The sequence below is a fragment of the Lutjanus erythropterus genome, chromosome 20 (assembly GCF_056507025.1).
Source record: "Lutjanus erythropterus isolate fLutEry1 chromosome 20, fLutEry1.hap2, whole genome shotgun sequence".
Lineage (NCBI taxonomy): Eukaryota > Metazoa > Chordata > Actinopteri > Lutjaniformes > Lutjanidae > Lutjanus > Lutjanus erythropterus.
This window is the reverse complement of record NC_139336.1, coordinates 8541473-8568278: the sequence shown is the minus strand read 5'-3', so window position 1 is coordinate 8568278 and position 26806 is coordinate 8541473. Positions and strand designations below refer to the sequence as shown.

Genomic DNA, 26806 nt, shown 5'->3' with positions numbered 1-26806 from the left:
ATACAACTAAAAAATAATAAATAAAAATATAGACAAGACAATTAGATAAACTAGAAGAAACACAAACAGAGAATAAAGAAAAAGAAAAAGAAATTTAAAGGATCCCTTTAGTAATTTACAGTACCAGTACAATGAAAAACTTAAATATACACATGACAAGTAGAACATTTGATATTTAGAGTTTTATAGTGTCCCATTCTTCACCAGAGTAGATCTTTCCCCATTTCATATTATGTTGTTCTACTTTACAATAATTTGTAGCTGTTATTTTTGCCAAAAGAAATTGACTTCATGATGTAATTTTTAGAAAACTACGATTCATATTAGTTCTTGATTTAAATTTGCATGTAAATATTTAACCTAACAAAATATTTGTATTTCTGGGGACAGTCTTTATCCAGGATCCAGGATGTTTCAAGGTGTAAATTTAAAGTGAATGTCAAATGGCCTCAGACAATTTTGGATGTTAGTTAAGAAACATGAAACATATACAAGAAAAACAAAAGCATCTGGTCTTTCTCTTTATCATTACAGAATCTACATAGTGGTAATTGCTCGATGTTAAATAAATAGTATTAAGTTGTTTTTTAGTGGCAGTAATTTTGTAGAATTTCTTCAATTGAAAGATTATGCAATAAGGAACTTTTTTTTTTATAGACAACTTGATTAGAATAATGCCTCAAAAAGAAGAAAGACTCAAGGCACTCTTCTGGCAAAAAGTTAAGAAGCTTTTATTCAGATGGCTGAAATTCTAGCCATCTGAAGAAAAGGCTTTTAACTTTTTGCCAGAAGAGTGCCTTGGAGCTTTCTTCTCTTTTCAACATTTGTGTTCTCTACCAAAGAGCACCTTCATTACACTTGTTTGAACTTCCGAGCACTGCGGAACTTTTGCTTTTTATAAAATAATGCTTGTTGTTTGGAAAATCAGCAAACAACAGTAGTGCGTAACTGGCACATATTCTCTCAAGAAGGTATGCCCTGAAGGACAGAATTCCTGCACAGGGAGAGGTGAAAGAGAAAAGTTGGAATGTCGTCAATGACTTTCCCACAAAGGTGGGAGGAAAAAGAGAATATCCTCAAGGGAAGGATGCTGTAAACCATAGCAACCATAGCAAATACAATGTACTGTTGTTACTTCCTATTAGTTAAGGCAGCTCTCACTAGTGAATCACATAAAAAAAAACTGAACAATTGTCCTTTCAAAGAGGGAGGGAAACTTATAGAAGCTATGAAACTCGAGCAAGACACAAAAGACTGCATCTAGAGCAAATGTTTGGTGTGTCCATTCTGGGTTACTGTAGAAACTAGGGATTTTCCTGTTGATGAATTTCCCTGTTTATTGAACTCCTTTTAATTTAGACCAGTTGACTCTTGTCTTGAAGTAAGAAAACACTAACAATAGCTAGTGGCTACTTAAGAAACACCAGTGTGCACAGCACCCGCTAGCACCAAATGGTGCAAAACAGTAAGGTGGCACCTGGAGAGCTCAGTATTTTTCTGAGGCGGTATGTAGTTAAAAAAGAAACACTGGCACTCCAACATGCCATCCTCCATAGATAGAAACGATTTATTCTAAGGTAACTAAAACACAGCAACTCTTATTTTTAGGTGATTATACACTAATAAAAATAATTTTCTACCATATTCTGCCAATAAATTCCCAGATCTTACACACTTCCAAATCAAAATGTGTCCGTAGTCTATTTTATTAGGCAAAAATCTTTTTAAGCTCCTAGTGTTCAGTAATTGTCAAGCCAAAGAAGTAGCATTTTGGTTTCAGATTCAGTACCGAAAGTCTTTGAAGATGTAAAAAAAAAAAAAAAAAAGGTATGAGGTTGAGGTGACAAACACTACGACACAAAGGTGTGGCGTTTCCTCTGCCTAGTCTGTTTCTCATCCTGTGACATCTTGTGTTTGTCTTTTTCATTTCTTCTGGGATGTTCTGCTGGTCAGCTGCACTGAAAACAGGATATACGTACAGATGCACAACAACACATAACAGACAATAGTTATCTACTTACTCAACACCTTCGACTCTCAGCCCACATCCTCTGTGACCCACCAACACCCTGTTCTCACCCACATCAGAGATTCCTTTGATACAGTAAAATACAGCAGTCATGTTGAGGCAGTCAGATCTGAGTAAACTATCGATTGCAGCTTCACTCCTGGACCTGTCTCCCCACACGGTCTAATTGTAAAACCTAATGAGTAGTAGCACCAGGATCATCTCCGCCTACAGACACTCTCATTGAACTGTTGAGAGGACCTGGACAGACTCCAGTGTGTTGGCAACAAATCCAGGCAGCTGCTGAGTCAGAGTGTGCTCTGCTGCTGGCTTCCCTCTTACTACTGAGCGTCCGTCTCCCTCAGGCTGAGGTTTTTTCTGCAGAGAGCTGGCCCCTGGCGTAGATTCCTGTGCTGGCAGTTGTGAGGTGTGATCCATAGCTTCTGGTGTGTAGTAGACAAGTTGAAAACTGTCAGCTGCACAAAACCAAACTAACGCTTGTGAGTTGAGTTTGCACTGCAGGATTTCAGTCTTTAAACTTCTTTCTGAGGAGCTTTTTGAACTCAGCATCGTAAATCACAAATTTACCAAGAATCTGAAACTTCACAACCTGTTTGTTGCCTCAAATTGATTTGGAAACTGAGTTTGTCTGGATGTTACAGCGAATGCCTGTGGAGCTTTGCCAGACCACAGTGAATAAGGTGACATTTGTGTGTTAAGCTGTGTGTGTTACAGTTGTGATGTTGTGACTCTCAGCTTTCCAGTGTGACTCGATTAAAGCAATTCCCAAACTATTTTGTGATCCTAGTATGCAGGAATAGAATAGGTGAAAATAACACAGTTACACTGCATGCAAATAACTGTGGTTTTTACACCAAACTCCACAAGATTAGTATACAGTGGACATGTCTGTAAAAGGAAAACTTGTGGGTACCAATATTCATTCAGATATCTTTAGCTGAAAGGTCAGTGGGCTTCTTTGAAAATTGCCATGCCAGTTTTTCACTTTTTTTTTTAAAAGTCAATTTAGCCAACTTTTCTACGAGTTGGCATGACATGGTATCAATGGGTAAGTCTTCCAGTTTCATATGATACCAGTATTTTCAGTCTAGTTTTAGAATTGAGCCTGCTACAGCCTCTGAAAGAGAGTAAGGGGAGGTCAGAGACATGGACGTCCCCACAGAGTTAGAGAGTTTAAATATAGCCTCCATGTATAACTTTGTAAGTAATTCTCAATTAAGCGTCCTGAAGGGGCAAAGAGGAAAGAGGAAAGAGATGACCCCTGCAAAAATCCCATGAGGTTATTATACTAGAACCAGGTGAAAGACTCAAGATCAAGTTTAGGTTTTGGACTTATTCTTCTGTCCTTATGGTGTCTGTGACATCTTCTTGGTGTGTCTGGATTTGCGTCTCATCACTCCTCCTGGTCCATGTGGCTCCATGTCTCTGTTGAAAGGCCGGACCCATTATTCAGCTGCAGACAGCCCGTCTCTGTGCCAAAGCAGCCCGTCTCTTATGACACAACTATTCACTATTCAGCTCTGCTATAGCCACTCTTCCTGCTGCTGATGCTACTGCTGCTGCTGGGGATATTAACAGATTACCCCTGTGCTGACCTTTCATGGGCCGAGCTCTTCACTTTCCCACAACAGACAGCTGTAAACACTATCTCGTCACAGTAACGGGTCCCTTTTTCTGTCATATTTGTGTGATTTACACCTATATTGTTTTTTTTCTGTGAAGTGTAATGACTCCACAAAGCTCACATGGTGTGTTAATGTGAAGTATAAAGGTATTATTCTGCTCCATGAATGAGACAGATGGCTGGAGGAGCAGATTGCAGGCTTTAATTAATGACCAAATAAATGGACGTTAGTCTGCATGGTTGAAGGGCACCGTTTTGTTTTGTGAGCTGCAGATTTTGGTTTTTGTTTTTACCGGCAGCAGAGGTCCCTCCCCCTTCCCCAAAACTGTGCCAGCAGTCCTGCCGGTGTGTAGAGCACAGCCATCTGCCACTTTGAGAGAGAGAGACAGAGAGAGAGAGGGAGAGAGAGAGAGAGAGAGAGTGTGTGCATGTGTGTGTGCTCTGTGATGCCAGCACAGGATCCTACATGAGTGTGAGCCTATGATTGGTCAAACACGGTCTGTGGCAAGATATTTTTATACATCACAGCCTGTGTTTAGGTTTTGCTTTTTGCCTGCACATGTTCTTGTCAAACCAGAATTATTTTTTAGTAGTGCCAAAATCATGTCTGCAGCAGTGTGTATCCAGAACTGTCATTCAGTGATCAGCAAATTAAACAAAGTCTACTCGCTTTTGGTGATCCCCTGAATTTTCTTCTACAGTCAACATGAGGTTTACATTTCTGGTTTTGAGTTAAATAGTAATAGCATAAATATTGGATGAATTGCCATGAAATTTGCTGCACGCTTCTGCCCCTGCAGGATGAATTTGAATGACTTGTTGATCCTTTAACTTTTCATCTTAAGCCACCAATCACCATTTAATTTGTCCAACTTTGCCCAGATTGACATGGTTTTACAGGACCTATGTTTTTTTAGTAAAAAACAAAACAAAAAAAACTTTTTAATAAAGTGTTCATAGTTTTAGAAAGGGGGGAATGAAGTTAAGACAGGAGTCACAATGGGGCCGCTAACAAAACATTTATACTTATCCCTGTCTGTCTGTCTGTCTGTCTGCTTATCAGAATGCTGAGATAATACTGAGGCTGGGCCATCTTTCTGTTTAATCCTCTGGCTTCTGTCACAGTTTTGGTGTGTGTGCGTGCGTGTGTGTGTTTGTGTTTATGTGTGTGCATTATCAGTGGGTTTTCATTTCCTCACAGACAGATGAACAGAGAGACAAGAGGGATAGAGAGAGAGGAGGGGTGAAACAGAAAGAGAGAGATAAAGTGTGTTTGGTGCTGTTTCTGCTGCTCACTTCAGTGTTTTTTCTCATTGGTTGACTGTTGATGTCTGTCATGCAAAACATCCAGCACCAGTGAACTGTGGAAGGCTTTTGTGTGAAGTAAAAATGATGGTATCTTCTTGATCTTTGAATCAAGCGTGAGAAGACGATCATTTCCTGTACACTAAGCAGCAGCACGGGAGAAAAAGTTGCTTAACCTTATAAGCTAACATCTTCCACTGGCAGCAAAGTAGAAATAAAAATCTCCAAATGCATTTACTTCACTTTAAAAGCTGTGCTTGCACCTCTTAGCTGGAAAGCTTTTATGGCAAAGAGCAACAATCAGTGAAAACATCTGCTGGTTTATGGCTTTAACAGCTCTTTGTTCTTGTAGTGCTTCAGCTCAATTACTTATTATTTTTCCCAAATCAGTTTTTGGCATTTTTGGCATGCTGACTTAGACTAAACCAGTCAAGAAAACATTCAGGTTCAGTTACAAAAACCCTGCAGTCTCTGTACATATCTTTACATTTATTCATGTGTTTTTTTGTGTTATTAATATTCTTAATATGACCTCAGCTTAATCTAACCTGTCGCTTGATCACAAGCATCACCACCATCAGCCCAGTGAAACGCACAATGCTGCTGGTGATAAACTATCAAAGCTATGATCCAAATCTGTCAGACCTGAAGCACCCAGGCCTTTAGTCACAGTAACCTCCTTAGTTTCACAACAGCTCTCTGATAAAGTTCCTCCTCCTCTCTTTCATCTGTTGACACAAACACCGCTCAAAGCCTGCTCCATCAGAATGAACATGAGCAGCACCAGAGGCCAATAATCGTTTGAAGTTTTTTGGTTTCAAGATTTTATCAGTTTATATGGCTTACAGATAATCGGCAATCAGGTTTGATGGCAGAAAAATGTTATTGTGGTTTCCCTAGTAGAAACCTATAGTGTCTCACATGAAAACTTGCACAATCAGCAATACTTTTAAATATTTGTGCTAAAAAATTTCACATATAAAATGAGTGTAGAATTACAGTTCAGATGGGTTTATGGGGACTACAGGATGTTTTATACAACGAAGGATGAACATTCTTAGCTTGTCTAGTTTGGTAGTTATGGAATAATATCCTAAAAAAGGTACATTTGTATTCTTATATCTCAGATTCAGTTCAGGGTCTAGTCATTCACAAGACAAAGGTCAAGAAAAAATGACAAAAGATCAGAATGACAGTTTACACAGCAAGTTTCCATTTAAGGCGGCTGGAAACTAGTGTCTTTTCAAGAAAATAATGTGCATATAAATAAGTAGCCATTAGTTGCAGCCCTACAGTGGGATGTTGGATGTCTTGGAGTAATCTTGCAGTAAAAATACCAGCCAACATTTGTTGTTTCTATTTGTTTTTAGACAAAGTATTGACTCTTGTTTTCTCTCCTCTTTTCACAGCCATCAAGGTGAACTGTCAGGGCTCATGCGGGATCTCCAACAAAATGAACGACAGCTCGTGGACGCTGGAGGAGCAGTACTTCAACAGCACATTATCTGTTGCTGACAAAGGTAATAACCCAGTAGCAGGCACTTTGTTTTGAAAGGGTGTGTATAAGACTGTCATTACATTGGATCAGGACCAAACACAGCTTCTGAGGCTGACTGTGGCCACTCTGACAGGAAATACAATACCAATGTGATTTTCTTGCTGCATTTGGCTCCTGACACCCTGAGGCTGAGTCAGCTACATAAGAGGGTAGCTCCACCACTAACCAAGCTAATGAGCTAACACCAGCTAGCTACAGTGTCAATGACAATGTCAAGTTGTCATAACAATGACATCTCAAACAGGTTAACTTTTCATTAAAGATGACATAATTGACCGAATATCACTCAAGGCAAGGCAAGTTTATGTATGTAGCACCACTCAGACACAAGGCAATTCAATGTGCTTTACAAGAGCATAGAAATAAATTTAAAAAACATTAAAAGAACATTAAAACAAACATAAAAACTAAAACTAAAAGCAAGCCAGTAATCTTTTAAATATAACAGATATTGCATTTAAAAAAGCAAACATGAAAACAAAAGTGAAAGCAAACAAATACAAAAAGCTACAGATTATCTTAACAGGAAGTTATGCATCTGCTTCACTGGAAGTCTGGAGTAAACAGTAATTTTTTAAGCCCTGAATTAAATGAGCTGACAGTTTCAGCTGACCTCAAGTGTTCAGGTGGGAAGCATAGAAACTAACAGCTGCCTCATCTTGCTCGGTTTTGTGGGAGCACTGAGTAAGCCTGTTCCAGATGATCGAAGGGGTCTGGGTGCTTCATAATTTACAAGTAAATCAGAGCTATTTAGGCCTGAGACTATTTAGTGTTTTATAGACAATTTTTAAAATTTTAAAATCTATCCTTTGACACACAGAAAGCCAGTGCGGTTATTTAAGCACTGGTGTAATATGCTCCTCTTTCTTGGTGTTGGTGAGGACTCTGGCAGCAGCGTTCTGGATGAGCTGCAGCTGTCTGAGTGATTTTTTTTACTCAGACCTGTGAAGACACCGTTACAATAGTCCAGCCTGCTGAAAATGAAAGCATGAACAAGTTTTTCTGTATCTTGTTTAGACAGAAATCCTTTAATTCGTGATATGATTTTAAGGTGGTAGTAGGCTGATTTAGTAATTGTCTTTATGTGACTGTTAAAATTTAGGTCCGAGTCCAGAACCACACCAAATTTTCTGGCTTGATTTGTAGATTTTAGTGTCATGAATTCAATGTGAGCACTGAGATTTAATCTTTGTTTTTTGGGGCCAAAGACAACTATCTCAATTTTTTCTGTGTTTAGTTGTAGAAAATTCTGGTACATCCACATTGATTTATTTATTGTAGACGTTGAATAGAAGAGGCCTGAGAATGGACCCTTTAGGAGCTCCGTCACTCTCATAGCCATAACCATTCAAAAAAAAACTGCTTCATTTGGTTATGACAGTGTATTGACAGTCTGATGCACTCTCCTTAAAATAAAATGTCACAGTTTTTACTCTCCAGGCTGCTGTTGATCTTTGTTCATATTTGTGCATGCTATGAAAAACATTGAAGGCTTACTACTTACTAGATCATCTATTTCATGTGCACTATAGTGAATGGAAATCAATGGCTGCCTGCAAGTCAAGAGAAACACCAGTGTGATCCTTTAACAGCACAACACATCACCTTCATGTTCATATGACTGTGTAGATTTCCTGTTGACATCCGATATATGAAACAAACTGTTCCAACTGTCTTCCTTGAGAGCAGTGAAATGCCACAACCTCCACATCACTGTCATAACAACACTGTATGACGTGACTGAAGCCTCCTGACTTTCACCTCATTGAGTTTATGGGAAATCTGCTGCAACAGGCTTAATCTCACAGCGGCAGGTTTTTGCCACCCTGTAGAGCAGGAGTTACAGCCTCAATCAGTCAGAGTAGCCGGCCCCTCCAGGCCTGCCTCTCTGCGTGCCGTCTCCTGGAGGTGAGACATGGCCATCACTGTCCAGCAGTGTCTGATGAGACAGTTGGACTTCCTCCACAGAGGGTCACTTTAGATTTAACTATTCTGCCCTGCTGCACTGAGGCCCTGCTCACCCATGGAAAACAAGAGTGTACACAGCCTTTTGTTGCGAACGTGATCTTCCATCTTTTGTGTGCATTACCGATACCGCCCACAGCCAGAAGGTGAAATGTGCCGTGCATGCATGAAATCTGTTGTAAATGCAAAACCAGTGTGGAACTTAATGGCAGTGTTCTTCACCATGTGGTATACACCATGTTATACTACATACTATACTGCTGTACAGTAATCAACTATATTAGAAGTAGAAGAAGTAGAATTAGAAGTGTTTGCTCTTGTTTTTTATTTTGTGCTGCTTTATTCTTCTGTTCTACTACATTTCAGCTGGCAATATTGTACTTTTTAATCTTTATGAAAGGTATACTTTCTGGTTAAACCTGGGGTAGACGATTTATTTTTGGCATCCCTGGGCAAAAATTCCATTATAACCTTGAAGAATGTTGTAATTCAAGTGAACTGGCTGTTTTCAGGATTTAGAAAATCAAGCTTGTGACAGGAGACCAATCACAGGTCTCTAAGGTGGTTGACGGTTGAGTCTCATTCCCAGAACGTCAGTATGTGACAGTCCTGGAATGACACAGTCAACCATCTTTCTCCAGAATCACTTACTGCACCTTAACTTGCACATTATACATTTACATATAAAATATGATGTGTCATTAACTCCATATCTGCATTTAAAATAGTTAAAATTATCCCAAACAACTACGACATTAAAATGCTTGAAAAAACTCTTTGGTCTCTATCTATTCCTGATGGAAATATGTGGCTCTTTAGGTGCTAAATAGTGCACTGTAATCACCAGCTGGTCTCTAACTGAGTCAGTTGTTTGGTGCTGAGCAGGTAGTGCTCAGTGGGTTTTTAGAGCGTTTTCTCTCAAACAGCTGCCTGTTGTGGCTGAAAATGGTACCACAAGAGCAGTGAACCAAAACAGTAAAGTTTCGGGCCAGACAGTTAAACAGTAAACTGAAACTATAAAGCTCTGTAAATCCGTGGGAGGCTGCATATTCAGGGGATGATTATCTCTAGGTTCATCATTAAAAGCATAAACTTTCTCATTGTTACAATGTTACAATTTCTGAATATTTCAGTATTACATCAAAACAAAAGCAAAATTTTACTCTTTTTGTACTAGAGTGGAGGCTGATGGTTTTGGGGGGGGGGATGTGGACTGACTGTCTAGCCATGCAAGTTCTTTTTTATTTGGATAAACTGAGCCCATAATCTTATATTTGACTTTTGAACAAACTAAACGGTTTGGTATCGGCTGTTTGAAGTCAACACCTTGCTGTTATCTTAAAGAATTCAAAATAAGTTAGTGCTCTGTTTAACCAGCAGGGAATTGAAATGATGCATTACATTGGGTCAGGATAGACTTGGAAAATTAGTTCTAAATTATCTCTAAATAGCAGTGATGGACAAGCTATTTTCACCCCTTTTCAGTGGAGGCAGTGAAGACTTGTTGCCTTTATATTATGAAGCAGAAAAATCAGGATGTGTTCGCTTTTCATCAGCAGTAACTGACCACAATTTCCCTGCAGCAGAAAGCAAAGATAAAACCGTAAATAAGGAACACAGCTGAAACTACAGTGACACATAACAGAAACTAACCTTAAAATCAAAAGTTCATTTGAAAGCTGCAAAAGTAGTGACAGCTTATCACACACACACACACTATTAAAAACATCTCTCTCTCTGCTCTCCTGCACATACAAGTTCAGTCTTGGCTTTCCAGCACACATTAGAAAAAACACAGATCCGCATATGCGCACTAATTTTAGTGTTAAATAATAATACATTCTTATTATGAACTGCAACATATTGTTGTTACAACAGCTTCAATTATTATTTCATTTGACACGGGTTCTCCCAACTTGATGTGAGTGAAATCAGGGGTTTTGTTATATGAAATGTGAAAAAAGGAAGTGGAATATAGTCTTCAAAGCAGACACTCAAATTGAGCCAACAAACAGGCACAAACATGAACACACTCACCTCACACAGTAACATACAAACCTGTTGCTATACAACTGTATGAGTTTTTGTCTCAGTACTGTGGGGATATGGGTCTTGTGTAACAATTTAGGAAAGAAAAACATACATTATTTGCAGGGTGTCAAATGGTCAGTTTAAATATAGGAAACTTCACTGAAGTATGAGTAATACTGTGAAAGAAAACAGTATTGAACTTCAGTTGTTTAACTCTTGTAAGCCACTCGAAAGCCTTTTTACCTTCTGCTGTGCAAAAACTAAATAAATAAAATACCACCATACATACCACATTTGCAAAATAATATATCCTTGAAGCAAGAGTAAAACTCATTCAAAATTTCAGTACACACATGCTCACACAGAGTGTGTGGTAAAACACCAGGCAAACACTCCAAACAGCGGAGGACATAAATAATTCATTGCACACACTCCCTCTGTGCTCTCCTTTATCTCTATCCCATTTTTTCTGTATCCCATTCTCTTCCGAAAATGGGCCGCTCTGCCCCCAAGGGCCCAGCGACACAGGGAGAGCGAGACAGGAAGGGTGACAGAGGACCACCACACACACGCACACACACATTCTTACACAAAGCAAGCGACGCTCACTTTGGCTGACTGATAATGTGGTATGCCACACATGCTTGACGGTTGGAGGAGTGAAGACCAGTGATGTCAGCGTCTGCTCTTCATCCTGTCACTGTTCTCGGTTAATGACCTTCAGGGAATAAAGACGTCCCTCCCACTGCTGCAGTTTGATCGTGGTTTCTTAGTAGACTTGTTTTAGAAACTGACAGATGTATATTTAGATCATATTTGACACACTTATTGTAGTGTTTCCTGTGTGTTCACATCCTAAATCATTGACTGATGATACTTTACACATCTCTGCACCGATGGTATTTGTTTGCCATCAGTATTGAAAAGGAATTTAATCACCAGACCTCGTGTCTTATCTTAACATAGTAAATCCTAACTAGAACTGTAAACTAGACGTCAGTCAGCCTGTCATCCCTGTACCGTATCTGTGATTACAATGTACCTGAAACTGCCCGTATCCCTTACTGCTGTATCGCTTCACCTGTAAGCAGCTAGCTAGCTTCCTAATGCTAATGGCCAAGAAAAGGGTCGGGTCTTCAGTTAAGATGTTTCTGTAATACCAGAAATCGGAAATTACATCCTAAACTGAGAAAAGACAGACAAAGATACTGTTGTCTTTCAGTTCTGGATGAACAGACTTTCAAAAGCACTTTTAAGTACAGGGTCTTCTACATATATCATCATGCTTTGTATTTAGAGAATGTGAGGCAAAAGCCATGACTAATCAGTTAATGATTAAGTGCCATAAGGCTTAAACTGATTAAATATGTATTAATCGACAATCCATGTTTCGTGTTCCATTTCAAATACGTTTGCTCACGATTTAGTTTGTCTTGTCACCATAAATATGGCAGTAATTGCACCCCATTTGACATTCTTTTGTTTGGTGGAGCCATTTTTTGAATAAAGACACATGGCGGGAGCAGCTGTTTTGATCAAGAGCATTATTGTTTTATTGCTCTGCGTATTTAAATTGCTTGTGCTTCAAAAATGAATAGTTCATACACTAGAATTGATTTAGTTTTCTGTTATTAAAATGTTAAACGATGGATAAAGAAAAATGCACAAAATTTGCTAGCCACTGTTTCACTTGTCCTCAATGCAATCACTTCTTTAAAGTGGATATTTTTGTCCTAATAATGGCACCACATTACAAATCAGGTGATCATCAGAGTCACCATAGGTCATCTTCCTGGGACTACGAACATTTGCACCAAAGTTTATAGAAGTATATTTATAAGTATATGATATGATTCGATATATGATACGATACAATACGATATGATATGAAAAGATATGAAATACTCGATTAATCCCTCTAAGGGGGAACTATGTAAGAACAGGTAGGACAGTAGGAACAGGCATAGACAGTTAGGGTATGGTTAATATGCTGAGGTTAAGAATCTCTAACAGCTTGCTCTATATGTAATATAATATAATATATTAATATGTAATCTAATCTACCCCTGTGTTAATTGTTTAAGCGGTTTTTCTTTCTACCTGTGTTAGCAAGTCTCTCTGCCTCTCTCTCTCTCAGCTGAATATATAAAGTGGCTGTTGCACCTGCACAGCACTGGTTCAGAGCATGACTGTTTCCTCTTGCAGTAAACATGATGCAAATGAACACACACAGCGCTTCCCCTCAGGAAACTTAGACCAACGGAAAAAGTTGTGCCTGTCCCTAATGAGGTGCGACGTGTTGCTGTCTAGAAGAAATTAATTGGGCTGTCAGCTCATCTAGAGAATTAATAACCCGGCTGGCTCAAGGTGCTCTCAGTGTGACGGGGATGGAAGGGCCTTTATTGGAGCCTTATGCTCTGGTTATCAATTTAACTGAGCGCGTGGAGTAAACAAGTATGAAAAATGTTAATCATAGTATGTAATTAAGGCAGCAAGAAGCCAAATTTGATTGAGTTGATAATTGCTGATTAGAGCTACAGCATATGTAATGAATAAAATGAGTGACTAAAAATATTGTTGTTTTGAAAGCCATGTGAGAATTTCCAGGACTTAATTTCAGCATGGCACACAGACATGCACTAAATACCGTACACGTCTTTGACTAAATATCATTTAAAATATTTGAGGCTTTGAAATATCTGGGACCATTTGGTGTTTACAAAGCCTAGTGGAAGATTTGGCATCTTGTTTCCTGGTACGAAACACTCTCAAAGTAATAGTCCAAACTGAAAGTGTAAAGTTGTAAAATTGCTTTGTGGGTGGAGTGCTATAGCCAGCTGGTGCCATATCTCAACACTTCAAACAGTGTGATGGGAACCAACTTTAAAAAAAAATAATAATAATAATGTGCATGTATGAAATAGAAGCTATTTTATCTTAGTCCAAAGCACCTCTTCAAACAACAGTGCACTTCCAGTTGAGATCCTCAGAATGCCAAATGTTTTTTTTTTTTTTTTATGTTTTAGTGTAGTGGGTTTTTTTTTATTTGTTTGTTTTTTAATGGTGTTCAACTCACTGGTTGTATTTTTCTGTTAAGGAAATCCTCACTGTTGTTTTATTTTGATAAAGAAAGTTAAACATGCTGACTCATAAGGAAATGCAGGCCTGTCCAGTGCTCTCATGGGCAGGATATTTTTGTTACTGGAGAAACTTGGAAAATCAGTCTAAAGTATAATGGAGCACGCAGACTCAAGGTAGTTTATTTGACTTGATGCCACATACACAGTCCTGCTGCTGTAAATACTAACTAGAGCAGCAAATGTGTATTGTTCCGCTGCTGAAAATAGTCCCCAACAAATTCACTTCATTTGCTCCTATTTGAGTAATATTTGTTAGAAACTACAGTACCCAAGGGTTAATGAGCCTTCATTTTTAAATGAGTAATATCAGTACTTGTGACCAGTTTGTCAAGATTTACATCCTAAGTAGGAAGATGCTGCAGAAAGGGTAGACGGGGTTGCTCTTGTTTTGCTCTTCTTGTCAGATTTGTAGACAGAAAAATGTAGAATAAAAATGTAGAAGTTGTATCCTTTGATCTGTAAGGACAGGCTTTGCACAATGACGCTGACCCGTAGGTGTTGTAATAGGGGAGAAGAATGCACTCGGTCTTGGGTCGATCGCTGCGAATGCTGGCCTCTCTGTGCTTGTAAATCATTGATCAACTTTGCTGAGAAATGCTCCAACTTTGCCAGCTACACAACCTTCAGTTTATCACTTCCACTGACCCTGGCTGATTGGTTTCAGTTGCTAGTTTCCACTAAACTAAACAAAAGACCTCATGCCTCACCTGTCTTTGAACAACAAAGCCTGTTGTCCCAGAAACTCCATCCCACTGGGAAAGTAGGTGAGCGCCACAGGCACAGAGTCTCTCATGGACCCGTGATGTTTACTACAGAATATGTTAAGTCTAAATAAATACAATATACACACCCAAACCCTCAAAATTACCACTGAATGTACACCTGTTAAAGTCATTAGCATTTTTTATTATTGTGCAACTGATAACTTCTTCTTTTACAGGAACTCTGACGGCAGGCGAACACAGTTTCCCTTTCCAGTTTCCCATTCCAGGTGAGTGTGGAATTAACCTTGATGACTCATCTAACCTCATTCCTCCACCCTCAGTTCTCATAATAGTTTTCTCATGGAGCTGCTTTATCAGAGGCTCACATGACGTCAGTGAAAGGAGCATGCAGGTGTGATAACCTCTGATAACACTGGCCTTTTTCCAGCATGTGTACTTACAAAGTGTTCAGCCCTAAGATCTTTGTCTGTGACACAAAGCAGACACACGCAGATCTGTGATACCAATGTTGTGTGAAGGATCATTACAGAGTTAATGTTTAAGAGATCTGACAGGAACATTTCAATAGTGATACCTCAGCATGAGAATGCATCTTTACTCCACTTCTTCACAAACACATTCTAAATGTGGCTGATTTTTTTTTTTCTGAAGGCTGAAAAAAAATGACAGCGCCACAGCCGTGCAAATACCACAAAGATAGACTGAACATACTTGGCACCTGTGAGGGCACACATAGTGTCTCGCTGGTATCTTACACTCTCTCAGGCGTGGGCTGAAGCACAGGAGGGTGGAGGTGGGGGTGTGGGATGGTTATTTTTAGTTCCCTCTCCTGTTGTGCAGTCACTGTTTAATTGGTCTTCATGCCCCCATGCTTCGCCCTCCCCTCCTGTCAGGCCCTCAGACTTGAGAGCATCAGCACAGGGCATGTTAACTATTGTGTAGTGATTAGTGACTCATTGGAGAATCTGATGTCTCCTGCTGCCCCCTGCTGGTACAGCAAACAGACTGGTGATGCTCTTGAGTTTCTTAAAAATACACTTGCTACAAATCAAGTCGCAAGGTAGAGTGATTGTACCTGACTTTCAACACAGCATGTGAAGAGATAATGATGATAATGATCATGTTTTTCATCCTCTTTGAGAGATGTTCATGTGTAGACATGAAAACATGTCAGCATCAAAACACATAAAATACATACAGTAATAGAGAGTCATGGTGATGTACATATGATATAAAAAAACAATTAAGTGTGGTAGTTAATGAAATAGAAGCACAAATTGAGAGATGAAAGTTATGATTATTTTCATTATTTGAATAATCTGCTGATTGTTTTCACCATTAATTGACAGTTATTTAGTCAAAATGTGAAATAATTGTGAAAAATGCTCCTTAGAATTTCCCAGAGCCCAAGTGATGTCTTCAGATTGCTTCTTTTGTTCAGCCAACAGTCCAGAATCCAAAGACTCTTCATTTGCTATCACATATGACAAAGAAAAGCAGCAAATCCATACTTATAAGGAGCTGGAACCAGTAAATATTTGTCATTTTTGCTTGAAACGATGAATCGATTACCAAAAAAGTTGGCAATAAATTTTCTCCTACTTGGAATGAGTACACACAAGTACAGTAACCTTGCAATTTTAAGAAATCTTCTAACAACTTAAGTATCTGTACTTGATCAGGATCTACACCATCATCTTCCATTTTATTGAAATCAATAACCTGCTAACCAGAACCAACTCTTGAGCAATCAACCAGATATGTAGTGTAAAAACATTTCCATGAGTTAGCAGCTTAAGAGCAGTTTTTTTATCAAAGATAGAGAGATAGAGGCATTAAACTTTGTTTAAATGTGTTTTAGAGAATATTGGACTGACAGTAATGGTTCAAAGTTGTTTTTACAGAAAGTAAAAAGTGAATAATGCCTATAACCCCACCACAAATACTGAAAAAACAGTTCTTTCTTCCTTTCATTTAATGCAACTATGGTGGGTACAGTACAAATACCACAACAGTAGTATTTCAGCTCCTAATGCTGGGTCAGTATGTCCTTGAACAGATCACTGAACCCCAATTTGCTTCTGATGGGCATGGCAGCTCAGCCACCGTCACTGTATTATAATTCATTAAACCTTAATTTTTATTCGTAAATGCACTGAGGTAGAGACCTCATTTACAGGTAGGGACACTCTGATGCACTTCTTGATTTAATGTTGTCATTATGTGTTGTGTTATGAGTGATGCGAAAGACACTTTGAAATCCAATTTGAGTGCCCAGAGCATGTGGACAGAGATAGTTCTGAAATCCAATTGCAGTCATATTTTAAACCACCTCCAAATGTGGCTTGGATCTGATTTGCAAATATTGTGTTGCATGTGGCTTTTTGCTTTCCAGACTTTCTCAAATCAATCTGGAAACAATCTGGGTATGCCAAAAAACAGATTTGGCCTGGCAGTCTGAACAAAGCCAAGTATTACTGGGACAGCAACAGAAAACTACAGATGAACTTTTAATATCAAGTAATTGTCATGATAGAAACTACCACTGACTATAACAGTTTGGCCACAATACTGCATAGCACTGGGTTTTCGACCTAGTCTTGTTAAACAAAGATGTACATAGAAGGACTAACAGAAGTTCCTCTGACAAGCCCAGCTCATTTATCTGGAGTCGAGGCATCAGGTGTTGTTCCAGCCTTATCATTTCTCACTGCGGGAACAAAGAAATTCAAAGAGAAGAGGAAGTTGTAGGCTGAGATAAACTCAGTACAAGGACACTCAGAGGGATAAATGGGGTTAGATGAAGTGGTGGATGGCCTCATTCCAAAGAGACACAAGATACAAGCTCAGGAAGAGAAGAGAGAAGAATAAAGGAGATGAAAACAAGTGATACACTTTAATCAAGTGCCACAAACTGTTATCCTTTGTAGATGAGCCCCTGCATGTAAGCATCCTTTTTTCATAGAATAAGCCTGAATAACCAGTGAATAGCTGGTTATCTAACTGCACAGATGAACACAAAGGAAGCCTTAAAATCTTAAAATGTCCTCCTATCGCACTGTTGATTCCTGAAATTAAATTGTCAACTGTGATACATTTCAGAACATCCTGTGTTGTGGTCTTACAGCAGCACAGTGACAATGAATAATCTTAAATACTGAATTTGGGGGTGTTATTGGCTGCAATAAAAAAAAATATGTGTGAAAAATGTGCCGCTTCTCCTGACAAGCCAGACCTTTTGAAATCTGAAGACAAGTGTTGCTTTGAAACAGGGCTTCTTCTCTCAACCTTCTTACTTCCCTGTTTAGCCAATAAAACCTTCTCTACTTGATCTGTCCACCACTGAGATTGGGATCTAAATTTTTAATTTTAGTGGAACATGTCTGGAACTCGAGCACAATTTGAAAAATGTTTACCTGGACAGTCTTGGTTGACAGTGGCATTGATTTGGTGATTAACAGGTCAAAAGTTAAACTGGGCTGAATTTGGATGAAAGTTTTTTTAAAAATATCTATGTTACATTTATACATACACATGTAACAATTGTTTCAACAGCACTTCAATGACTACATTTCAACTTGTAATTAGAAAGTGATACATGTTGAAATTTAGTCATTTAAATACTGTTGGGATGACGTTTAGATGTAACTATCACATCCAAACAAGACTGAGTCCACAGGTGAGGCACAGCTTTTAGCTACTGTATGTGCTAACATTAGCATGCCATCATGTAGATAATTCTAACTTGCTCATGTAAATCAGGTAATGCTTACCATGTTCACCATCTTACTTTAGTGTGTTAGCATGCTAGTATGTGCTAATGAGCAATTGCTAATTTTGCTAACAACCTAAAGAGGTTCCTGTCATCAAAAAGTTCAAAACCTAGAAAATTTTACCTTTTAAGAAGCCTGGGGATATTCCATCTATTCCATCAAGGCTAATAAATACATCTGTTCTTAAGGGAAAAAGCCTGGCTTGAATTAACTTCAAATTCCAATTTAGCCTGGTATAACGCTAAATCAAACCACACTAAAACAAGCTTGCATTGTGAGCATGCACAGAGAACAGAAACAGCCCAGAACAGCTGATTGTTGAAAAATAAGAAGAAGGAGAAGAAAAAGAAGGGAAAATGAGAGTGATTTATGGTGATTTACTTAAACTGTATGAAGAATATTAAAGGGATAATCATGGAAAAAGGCCAATACTGCCACAATTAACAAAACAAAAGTAAAAAAAAAAAAGACAAAGTAAATGCAAAGATAATGTGCTCCTAGCCCTGTTGTAGTAGCTCACTTGGTGGAGTCTGTTTGATGTACTGAGGCCTCAGCAGCAGTACAGGTTCAGTTCTAACCCAAGACCAACTTACGTGTTGCCTTCCTTCTCTCAGTCCTTCTTTTCTCATCCATCTTCAGCTGTAATATGTGGCAAAAGGGCAACAAGACATTAAAATCGTTTTAGAGATAATATATAAGCTTACTTGATGTTTATGTGTCTTCACAGCATGAACAGAATTGAGTGAGTGAAAAAAAATAACTGAAATAGTAACTGAACTTCAAAACAACTTTGGCACATGTTTTTCCTGAAACTATAAATGTTAAGCTTTAAATTAAAGGGTGTTGTTGGCTTTTGAAGACAGTAAAATTTGTGACAAATGATTTTTCCTAACTTTTAAAAAATTATTACATTTTTTTGACACTAAATTAAACATAAATTTGTGCTTGGTCACATAGAAAAGGGTCTAAACTTGTGCTTCTGCACAGACATAAGTGATGCGAACACAAAAAGACACTTGAGGGGACTGTCTTTAACGCACAGCTAAATAAAGCTTGACAGTTAGCCTGCCACGGAGCAGGCTAGCTCAGGGGTATCAGTTACCATGGTTACTGAGCAGGGATACCATTAAGCCACAGTCATAGAACTGATCTCACTTAATTTACCCAGGCTTAACAAAATCAGCCAGGCTTTTCCTTTATCCACACTGATGAAATATTCCTCTGGAATGAGAGAATTTTGACGTCTTTTTTGTTGTTTTTACTAAATGTAATTTTGACTCAATGATGGCACTAATTCAGAAGTCAGGCCATCACCAAAGGGATTACAACTCATCCTGAGAGGAACTAATTTTCCTAATTTTCCAAATTTCCTAGCTAGTATTTATCCACTGGAATGATTCTCACTTTGAAAACAAATGTTGCTAAGTTTTAACATTGGTGCCAACATCTCTTTTCCATATCAACCCGTTCACCAGCTTCCTAGATACACAAGTCCATTCTGAAAAGAAAAGGCGCTGCCTGTTGAAATTAAGTTAGCCCCTTGAAGTACAACAGCAGCTTAAAGAGTCAGAGGAAGTTCTTTGTCTGGGCTGAAAGGAGTAAGTCAGGCAACACAATCCTCTGCCACTTTCAGCAGCAGCTCTGTGTGGTTTGTCTCCAGGGAGAGTCAGTCTGGTGCTTCTGTTTGCCCCCCGTCAGTGAGTCCATCCACAGCTCTGTTTCTGCACCCAAGCTGTCTGCAACAAAACAAAACAACAACCCACCTGTTGTGGTTAATTCCTATTGACAGCAGCAGCAGACTTGTCCCCGGAGCAGCCGTCTGCCTCGCTGACATTAACATCTGAATGAGAATCGAGGAGAAAAGGGACCACATTAGAATAGTGCGGGTGAGAGCGTGCCTCAGCTTTTATTTTGACAACACATTAATCACATCCCGTTTGTGAATTTATATGCAGATTGTTTTTACCGATCACAATATCACAAGAGCTTTTTAATCTGACGTGTTTTTTTTACGCCCCTCTGGCTCTGAACATCTCTCTCCTTCCTTCTGTCTGACTTCTTTCTCCCCAAATAGTTATTTTTATCTCACTCTCCTTAAATTTCCTTCCCTCCAGCCTTTTCCCTCCCTGTGTCCTCCTCCTCACTGCCCTTCAAGTCACAAAAACAATCAGTGTGTCCTTTCAATTCAAGATGAGATGTGCAGGATCAGTCTGAAAAGATGTTTACATCTTGTGGCAGCTCTGATAAAGGCCAGCATGGATAAGGACAAAGAGTTTACCTCTGTCTCCCTCTTACTAGCAACAATATAAAATAGTACCTATTTAAATTTTAGCCTGATTAATCTAGCTTTTTAGGCATTGCATTATTGCTATTTGTTGTTAAAGAACAGCTGTTAATTGACTGAACTCCTGGTGCAACACAAATTAAATATCAGTCAAACCTCTTCTTTCATCATTTTTTTCCTTTTTCTCCTTTTCATGGTCATGTCTGTATTGTTTTTTTCCCCAATCCTCTCTTCAGTTGCTACCCCGACTTCCTATGAGGGACCCTTTGGGAAAATCATTTACCGTGTGAGGGCGGTCATCGACACGCCCCGCTTCTCTAAGGACTACAAAGCCCAGAGGCCCTTCTACCTACTCAACCTACTCAACCTCAATGAGGTGCCAGACATTGAAGTAAGTGTTCGGTGCACAAATCTCCCTACTTTTTAATTATCTGTATGCTCATTTTATTCCATTACAAACTTAAACCTTGCTATCCTGTTCTTGCTGAGTGGATTTAGGAGTGAATAAATTTGTTCATGGAGACAGAAAGAGAAGAGGCGACTTTGAAATGCTGTAATGTGCCTTTTTATTTGATCAACCTTTGTCTTAGTCAAGACTTATTTGATCTTCTCCTTTACCTCCACCCCCTGCATTACTTATCATTCACTCTCTTCCCATCAGGACTGTCAGAGTTTATGGTTCTGTGGGAATAAGCAGGAAGAGCTTATCAGCACAGCATCAGCTAATGACACACAAACAAACATTTATCCTGCGATTCTGTCTCCGCAGCACCCGAGTTACGCTGTGACCACTAAGAAGTTCAGCTACCTCCTGGTGAAGACGGGGACCCTGATGCTGAAAGCTCGCAGTGACCTGAGGGGCTACATCCCCGGTCAGGTCATCAAGTTAGCCACTGAGATCCACAACAAGTCAGGGAAGGACACGGGATGTGTACTGGCCAGTCTCATACAGGTAGATTATTGAATATAATCAGTAATGATTGTGTTTGTTGCCACCACACCTTTCTCTCAACAGGCTTGCTGTGGTGAGTTTTCCCTGTGAATATGATTTAGTTTTTCAGATTTTCTATTGGATTTTCAGGTGATGAGAAAGAAAATAGATCATTAAATAAAATAAGAAAAATGAGAAACACAACAGCGAAGACCATAAACATCACCCCTCCTCTCCAACCTGCAGATGTGTCTTTGCCCTACCCTAAATACCATTATTCTGAGCACAGCCAGTGTGCACTGCCCCCTGGAAATGTCCATTTTAGAGGGTATTGACCTTTAAGAGATGTATTATAAATCTCCACTGGGACTCCAAAGCTTCAAACATAACCATTCATAGAACTAATCCTTTATATGGGTGCACATAAAATCTTCTCAAGATAACAGTAATAGAGGTTTTCTGGATCTATTTCAAAGGAACGCGTTTCTTGAAATAAGTAAAAGGTGATTTGAAGCCACCGTCGCATCTTTTTATGTCTGTTTTCTCAAACCAGAAAGTGACCTATAAGACCAAGCGGCCTGTGTTTGACCTGCGGACCATCGCCGAGGTGGAGGGAGCCGGAGTAAAAGCAGGAAAACACGCAGAGTGGAGAGAGCAGATCATCGTCCCTCCTCTTCCTCAGTCAGCGTTGGCCGGCTGCAGCCTCATAGACATCGACTATTTCATTCAGGTCAGTGTGTGTGCTGACTTGTCAACTCAGCTGCCAAAGTTTGTTTTCTTTTCAATTGATGGAGTGTAGTTAAAGGAACAGCTTCGGTTATTTGAAGTGGGTTTGTATGAGTCAGTGCATTAAATACAGTAGATGGTGGTTGGCATGCCTCCAATTTGGGGAAGCAGCAGTACAGGTGTAAGAAGATAAGCAATGTACTGCTGTAGGGTAAGCAGCAAAATGTACTTTAGCCATATAAAAAAGGCCTGCTTAAAAAAATAAATATCAGTTTAAATGCATAGTTCAAATGTTTCCACTGCTTTACTTTGCCATCAGACAGTCTTCTCTTCCACAGCGAAAATTAGTAATTTTACCTCACAGATCATGGAAGTTGCTGGTCTACCACTGCCTCAAATTGGTTAGTTTGATTTTGATATTGTGTGAATTCAGTGTTTTAAAAAGTTATTTCAGATTCACTGAAGCTACACGATATCACAAAAAAACTAACAGATTGAGGCAGCGGTAGATCAGCAACTCCTCTGTTCTGTAAGGTAAAATGACTGTTTTTGCCAATGGAGTCTGGTTGAGCAAGAGAGCAGTGTCTAAAATATGTTCTGTTGCTGACCCCAGACCAGTACATTGCTTATCTTCCGTGCTGGTACTCCTCTGCTTCTCCAAACTGGGGGCAAAAAAACAAACTGTAGTTGATATGCTGACTATGGATAAGTGCCTCATACAACCCCACTTCAAATAATCCAAACTATCTCTTTAAAACACAACGCTGTTTAATGTTTGTTTTTTTGTTCCTGCTGGTGCCAACTCACTGTAAAGTACCGTCCCTCTCTTAGTTTAATATTCAATATAGTATGCTTTCTCATGCCATTAAAAATGTAAGAATATATTTGAAATTATACCAAGGGCTCTCTTCATAAGTCATGTTTGTGTTCCAGGTGTCACTAAAGTCTCCAGACGCAGTCGTCACTCTGCCCATCTACATCGGGAACATTGCTGTGAACCTGTCTCCGTCGAGAACCATGCCCCCCAGTCCAGTCAACTGCTGTGCAAGCATCGCACCCAGGGCGGCAGGTGTAACACCCAGCGCTCCGCCGGTGGAGGAAGAGGAGCCAGACGAGGGGCTGTGTGCAGGGGGCATGGCCAGCGAGGAGATTCCCACCAAGAGCCACTCTCAGCAGGATCCCTCAGGTCAGCCGGTCACCATGTCCCCCAGCGCCTTCAGCCACGCACCTGGCGCAGCCCTTCCTCCAAGCCACAGACGGCCCGATGCGTCCGCCCCCCTGTTCTGCGTGTCCACGGGGGCCACCATACCTTTCTTCACTGAGGGAAATGTGACTCCGGTCCCCACATCCTGTTCTCTCATCCTCCCTCCAGAGTACAGCAGCTGGGACTACCCTCACGGTTAGTTATTCTAAAAAAAAAACAAAAAACAATCTGATTGATGGCTGATTAAATACTCAAACAAGTCTGTCATCCTTATCATAGTCAATGCTTTAAATATCCTTTTTATGTTTTCATCACAATCAGATCAAGTAATGAGTTGTCTGAAGTTCAGTCTCTGTAAAGATTTCAGATAAATCCTGGCTGATGTTGAGCTAGGAGTCATAGTTAGAATTCTTGTGATAGTGTTGTTATGTTCTTCCTCTCAATCACAAGGCTCAGGTGCCAATAGCTCACCAGAGCTGTGAGCACAAAGTTACATCATTTTATCAAAAGATGAAACCTGTATGGGTACCTGCAAAGTATTTAGAAAATAGACGAGATTTTTTTTCCGTGTGCAAAAAAGTTACCATCAGGTTTTGTTTCAGCTGTCACAAGCCCTCAGCGTTTGTTTCTGTCTGATGTTCCCACAATGGCTGCCAGCTGAAATTACAGTTGTGTTGATGGACGATGTGAAGCTTTTAACATATGACACCAGTTATGTTTTATAATGCTGTAAACACCTTGGTAGCATAAGTGCTCCTGAATGCAACGTAGACCTTTTAGAGAAGACAGCTGCTTTTACATTTCAAATGAAAGCAAGTGATGGATGACCCGACACTGGAAATGCTTCCTTAAGCAAGAGAGCTAAACTAATGAGCTACACCAGAACATGAATCTTTTTGTGGTGCATCAACTTTGAGTTCATCAAATAAGGTGGCTGAAGCATTCACAGTTGAAACTCAATAATGCTATATATAATTCTATAAATGCCATTACAGAAACTCTTTCATATTAACGCCAAAAAGGGTCAAAACCACATTAAGCCCAGGTCAGGATCAGATCGATGGCAAAAATAAGGGTTTATCCCACATCACTGCCTGTCTGAAAGGATGTTAGCATGTACAATCAAGAAAAAAGATTGTGTCTTACCACTTGTTTGTTTTATCTTGATTGAAATAATTAAGTTCTCAAAATGCTTTGTCAAGTATGGTTGCATATCCTCTTTTACTATAGAATATAGACATAAAACCCCAGGAACCTGTTTCTCGTTTTCAGTTAAATGTTTCATATTTAAAACAGGTATTTATATTTATAAAATACCTAATAAATAGAATTGTTATAGATTAGACTACACAAAAGTACAGCTATATTGTTAAGATTAGCTTCATGTTGACAACTTTAAAATGCTCCTGACATGTACAGTACATGTCAATAAATCAGTATTTATATATCAATAACTGAGGAGAATATAGTAACTCTAAATTGGGACAGTTTGCATAATTAGTATATTTACTTTGATACTCTTAAGTACACTTTACTGCCAATACTTAGGTCCATTTACTTAAGTAAGTAAATGACTTATGACTGACTATTTTTTTGCCTTTGTGTGTTACAGAGCCCCCACCCACCTACGAGGAAAGCTGCAGTAGCGCCAACTCCAGTTTCAACAGCAGACAGTAAAGAAGAAGCAGGTGATGAATCATCATGGCCACGCCAGCCCACACTTAATGGCACTGGCCTCTCGACAAATCAGGACAGAGACATGCTGGGTTAAAGAGGATGGACCAGAACTCCATTCCCCAACACCCCAAAGATTGTTTATTTGTCCTCTAATACTTAAAAAAGGGATCATATCTTATACTGAATATAAGTTTTAATGTCACCTCATGTCCCTGCAGGTAGTGTCAGACAGTGCGGGTGAACATCACTGTGCCTAAAAGAAGTATTTTGGATCATCGTACAGCATTTAGAATATTCAGTGAGTGGACATGCTTCTTTCATGGGGCAGGGTAAAAAAAAAAAACGTCATTTTTTCAATGGATTTTTGCATCTGTGATGCCTTGAAAATGATTTTGGCCTACTGAGGGCTCGTGTTTGATGAGATCAAGCACTGACCTTTCTTGCAGTCTTGCTCCAATTGTGCACTTGTTATTGAGGTCCACTGCTGTCTGTTTGTGTCTCAGTTGTCCTCATCATCAGCAGGGCAGAGCTGTCTTCGTGCTGGACATTGAAAGGAGAACATTGTGCCAGAGGTTATATTTTGTCTGTAAAGCCAGTTAACTCACCCATCTGTGTGTAGGATCTTTCTGTGATTACATCATCTTAAAAGTTATTGTGATAGTTCAAGTCTTTGTTTGAAGAAATATGAGACAGGTTCCTATGAAGACTGGTACAGTCTATGTGTGTATATAGTGTAGTAGCATGCATTGCTGTCTGCTGCACTGTCTTGTTTTACAATACCACTAGAAGTTGCCAGTCAGAAATTGTTGAAATCCTACACACAGGGGCTTTAAGAATAATCCAGTCACACAAAATCAGAATAGTTTTAAATATTGTTTTCATTGACATTATTCAAACAATTGGAATATTTAACGTGTGTAATTTAAGTGTTTAAGAATATTTTGTTCCTAGACAAGATCATTTATGTTGAGAAAATTAAATTCAACACATGCAAGAGCACTGGCATGCTCTATACTTTGGAAGTGATGGATTATATATCATTGCTGTACCTCCACCCTGTTTTAGGTTTTGCTTTGGCACCATTTTTGTATTCAGAGGAGAGAGTATCTGCAGATGAGGCTCGTTTTTCCTGCAGCTGGATATGAGGACTGCAGCATTGATGCAGTCTTTCTCTGCCCTCCCGTGGTCATCACTGGTACAACAAGCGTCCTGAAGCATAATCAGCCATGCAAACTGAAATACTGATGAGTCCGTGTGTCTGGGCTCTGCTGTATGTATCTACATCTTGTGTATATGTTGTTTTTCTCATGTTTGCCTTAACTTTCTTTTAGTGTTACATTCTTGATGAGAATCTCTGAAATTTGAGTCAGTGCAGATGCAGATACATGTGCACGACACAGCACTTTTTACAATTTGAGTGCGTGGGTTTCTTGAGTGCACGTGTGGGTGTGTGTATATGTGTGTGTGTGTGTGTACGCATGTGTGAAACAGAGCTCATCTGGACAACATGCTAAGTTTTGAGTTCTGCTTTCACTCGACCTTTGTTTGTGATTCAGTGTCAGTGTTAAATTATCTGTTAGAGACATTTTTCTTGTGTACAGTGGCTGGGTGATAAGTTAACATTTGGTACAATCATATCATGATATGATCTTATTATGTTACCTTTCCACAAATTTCTCTTGTCCAAATTAATTCATATGAGCAAGCTGGAATGAAGAAAATTAGTTTCATCCAGGTGTATGTAGCCTAGCATAGCAGAGACAAGCACCCAGGTTTTTATAGCTAACAATTCCATTGGCACCTGGGGTATAAATAGCCAATGTGGCTATTTACA

General features: G+C 39.3%; 1 protein-coding gene across 1 annotated transcript in view; it reads left to right on the top strand.

The window, feature by feature from the left end:
- The window catches only part of arrdc1b (arrestin domain containing 1b), a 43195-nt gene extending 17209 nt beyond the window's left edge, over window positions 1-25986 (top strand). The window contains exons 2-8 of the mRNA XM_084746271.1: window positions 6368-6478; window positions 14593-14643; window positions 20671-20825; window positions 21204-21386; window positions 21919-22095; window positions 23025-23490; window positions 24908-25986. Of these exons, the coding sequence (XP_084602397.1) occupies window positions 6368-6478; window positions 14593-14643; window positions 20671-20825; window positions 21204-21386; window positions 21919-22095; window positions 23025-23490; window positions 24908-24972 (1208 nt within the window). The 3' untranslated portion in view covers window positions 24973-25986. The remainder of the gene's footprint in view (window positions 1-6367; window positions 6479-14592; window positions 14644-20670; window positions 20826-21203; window positions 21387-21918; window positions 22096-23024; window positions 23491-24907) is intronic.
- Window positions 25987-26806: the final 820 nt, after the last annotated feature.